Here is a 3,466-nt window from a genome sequence, read left to right as displayed (position 1 = left end):
TAGTAGAGACGGGGTTTCACCATGTTGACCAGGATGGTCTCGATCTCTTGACCTCGTGATCCACCCACCTCGGCCTCCCAAAGTGCTGGGATTACAGGCTTGAGCCACCGCGCCCGGCCTAGTTAATTTTTTTTTAATCTGTTTGTTGCCAGGGCTGGTCTCCAACTCCTGGGCTCAAGCCATCCTCCAGCCTTGGCCTCCCAAAGTGCTGGGATTTCAGGCGTGAGCCACCAAGCCTGGCCTCCATTATTTCTTAAAAAGTTAATTTTAGGCCAGCAATGGCAGCTCACACCTGTAATCCTAACACTTTAGGAGACTGAAGTGGGCAGATCACTTGAGCCCAGAAGGTTGGGACCAGCCAGGAAACATAGCAAGACCCTATCTCTTCTTTTTTAGCTTTTTCTTTTTTTTCTTTGGAGACAAAGTCTAGCTCTGTCACCCAGCCTGTAGTGCAGTGGTGAGATCTCAGCTCACTGCAACCTCCATCTACCAGGTTCAAGCAATTCTTGTGCCTCAGCCTCCCAAGTAGCTGGGACTACAGGCACACACCACCACACCTGTCTAATTTTTTGTACTGTTGTAGAGACGGGGTTTCACCGTGTTGCCCAAGCTGGTCTCGAACTCCTTAGTTCAAGCAATCTGCCCACCTCAGCCTTCCAAAGTGTTAGGATTACAGGTGTGAGCCACCACGCCCAGCCAGCAAAGACTCCATCTCTACAAAAAATACAAAAATGAGCCAGGCGTGGTGGCACACATCTACAGTTCCAACTACTTGGGAGGCTGAGGTGAAACGATCACTTCAGCCTGGGAGGTTAAGGCTGCGGTGAGTTGTGATCATAACCACTGCATTCCACCCTGGGTGATAGAGTGAGACTCTGTCTCAAAAAAATAATAATAATTTTATCGACATTTTAAAAGTATTATGTCTCTCAAAAAACCAGTAACTAAAGAGAAAGAATGCTTCACATTTACAACATGTTACTATATACAATAGACTATGTAAAAAAAAATTATGTTGCTATCACAAAAAGAATACCATGTCGGCCAGGCGTGGCGGCTCACACCTGTAATCCAGCACTTTAGGAGTCTGAGGTGGGTGGATTACCTGAGGTCAGGAGTTCAAGACCTGTCTGGCCAACACGGCAAAACCCCATCTCTACTAAAAGTACAAAACTTTGCTGAGCGTGGTGGTAGGCGCCTGTAATCCCAGCTACTTAGAGGAGAATCATTTGAACCCAGGAGGTAGAGGTTGCAGTGAGCCCAAATCGTGCCATTGCACTCGATTCTGGGTGACAAGAGGGAAACTCTGTCTCAAAAAATAAATAAATAAGAAGAATACAGTGTTACAACAGAGAATAAAGAGGCTGGGCAGTGGCTCATGCCTGTAATCACAACATTTGGGGGGCTAAGGCCAGGGGATCACTTAAAGTCAGGAGTTCAAGACCAGCCTGGACAACAGGGTGAAACCCTGTCTCTACTAAAAGTATAAACATTATATTAAAGTGAGCGACCCTGCGAGCCTCTCTTTGGAGAAGTAGCAGATAAATAAAGCTTTCTGTGTTGTGTGGTTAAAAAAAAAAAAAAAATTACCAGGCATGGTGGTATGCACCTATAATCCCAGCTACTCAGGAGGCTGAGGCAGGAAAACTGCTTGAACCCAGGAGGCAGAGGTTGCAGTGAGCCGAAATTACACCACCGCACTCCAGCCTGGGCAACAGAGCAAGACCCTGTCTCAAAAAAAAGAGAGAGAGAATAAAGAAAAAGGTCAGAAACTAAAACTGGAGAGAGTTACTTATAATCATCCTGATGGTGGCTGGGAGTATCAAACTAAAATATGTTTGTAAGATCAATGACTGTCATATACTCATCTTACCTGGATTTCCAGATAATTCCTCCTCATTACCACTATTATAGCTTAAAAATTTTACTACAAATCTCTGCGTCAATATCCCTAAAAATAAAACAAAATAAAAATATAACGTGTATCATTTCACTAGGAAAAGAAATTATTCTCCATAGTGTCTTACGTAAAATTGCATTCTGACATGCAAAATACACTCATTGATTAAATCATAAATGCACATAGAAACAAGTCTGACTGAGTTTTATGGGTTATAATTATGAGAAACTTGAACAAAGAAAAAACAATACTTTTCAGTGAAAGCATGCTTGCTACCCTCATCAAAGTTACCTTTCTGGTGGGCATTAATCTCTGCCCTAATAATCTTGACATTTATTTCACTGATTGTATTGTTATTCCATTTGAAAATATAATGTTCTTCCACATTCACGATTCTGAGGGATGATCCATTATTTAAAGGAGCTTCTGCAAATACAAGAAAACGTTCATAAATTAAAGACCCTCTTTGAGCTTAACTCTATTACTGGGAAGCTCCCTCTGCCTGTGTGGCCTTCCCCGAGTGCCTGCCCCTGCCCTCCCTATCTCCCTTTCCCTAACACACCCTGGTCACTGATTCCTCGAGGAAGCCTGCCCTGGCCCACCAAATCAGCATTCGCTGCCTCCTCTATGCCATCACAGTACCCAGAATGAGATCTGTCCCTTTCATTTCTGTGTCCCCAGCACCTGGCTCATAGCTTGCCATGGAGCACACACTTGGCAAAATGTTTGTGAGATGAAAGACCAGAGGGTCACTTCCATAAGGCAGGGGCTGGCTGGCTAATTCCTTACTATAGCGTAGGAACTCCGCTAATATTTGATGAGCTAATGAATACATTTGAGAATTATAACACATCAGAAAGAGACACCGAGCACTTTGGGAGACCAAGGCAGGTGGATCACCTTAGGTCAGGAGTTTGAGACCAGCCTGGGCAACAAGGTGAAATGCCGTCTCTACTAAAAATACAAAAATTAGCCAGGAGTGGTGGCAGCTGACTGTAATCCCAGATACTCAGGAGCCTAAGGCAGGAGAATCACTTGAACCTGGAAGGTGGAGGTTACAGTGAGGTGAGAACATGCTACTGCATTCCAGCCTGGGCGACAGAGCAAGACTCTGTCTCCAATTAGTAAAAAGAAAAGAATCATATATATCCTTCATTAAAAATTAAAGTCCTGGTAAAATCAGCCAAAATCAGCCAGACACAGTGGCTCACACTTGTAATCCCTGCACTTTGGGAGGCTGAGGCAGGTGGATCACTTGAGGTCAGGAGTTTGAAACCAGGCTGGCCAACATGGCGAAACCTTGTCTCTACTAAAGATACAAAAAATTAGCCAGGTGTGGTGGCAAGCACCTGTAATCCCAGCTACTCAGGAGGCTGTGGCAGAAGAATCATTTGAACCCAGGAGGTGAAAGCTGCAGTGAGCCAAGATCACACCACTGCACTCCAGCCTGCATGACAGAGCAAGACTCTATCTCAGAAAAAAAATAAGCAAATAAAAATAAAAGTTAGATTACTAGTGCTTAAGGAGAACAGGCCAGGGTACAGGCAATAGAGAAGAAATCAGGTC

General features: G+C 44.3%; 1 protein-coding gene across 1 annotated transcript in view; it reads right to left on the bottom strand.

Moving 5' to 3' along the window:
- TCTN2 (tectonic family member 2) overlaps nt 1–3,466 on the bottom strand; it is a 50,765-nt gene that overhangs the window by 26,117 nt on the left and 21,182 nt on the right. Inside the window, exons 10-11 of the mRNA XM_017544411.2 lie at nt 2,192–2,326; nt 1,874–1,951 (exon numbers count right to left, since the gene is read on the bottom strand). Of these exons, the coding sequence (XP_017399900.2) occupies nt 1,874–1,951; nt 2,192–2,326 (213 nt within the window). The remainder of the gene's footprint in view (nt 1–1,873; nt 1,952–2,191; nt 2,327–3,466) is intronic.

This window comes from Cebus imitator, unplaced genomic scaffold (genome assembly GCF_001604975.1).
Source record: "Cebus imitator isolate Cc_AM_T3 unplaced genomic scaffold, Cebus_imitator-1.0 Scaffold169, whole genome shotgun sequence".
NCBI classification, from domain to species: domain Eukaryota; kingdom Metazoa; phylum Chordata; class Mammalia; order Primates; family Cebidae; genus Cebus; species Cebus imitator.
The sequence above is the reverse complement of the archived record's forward strand: the minus strand, read 5'-3'. Positions and strand labels throughout refer to the sequence as shown.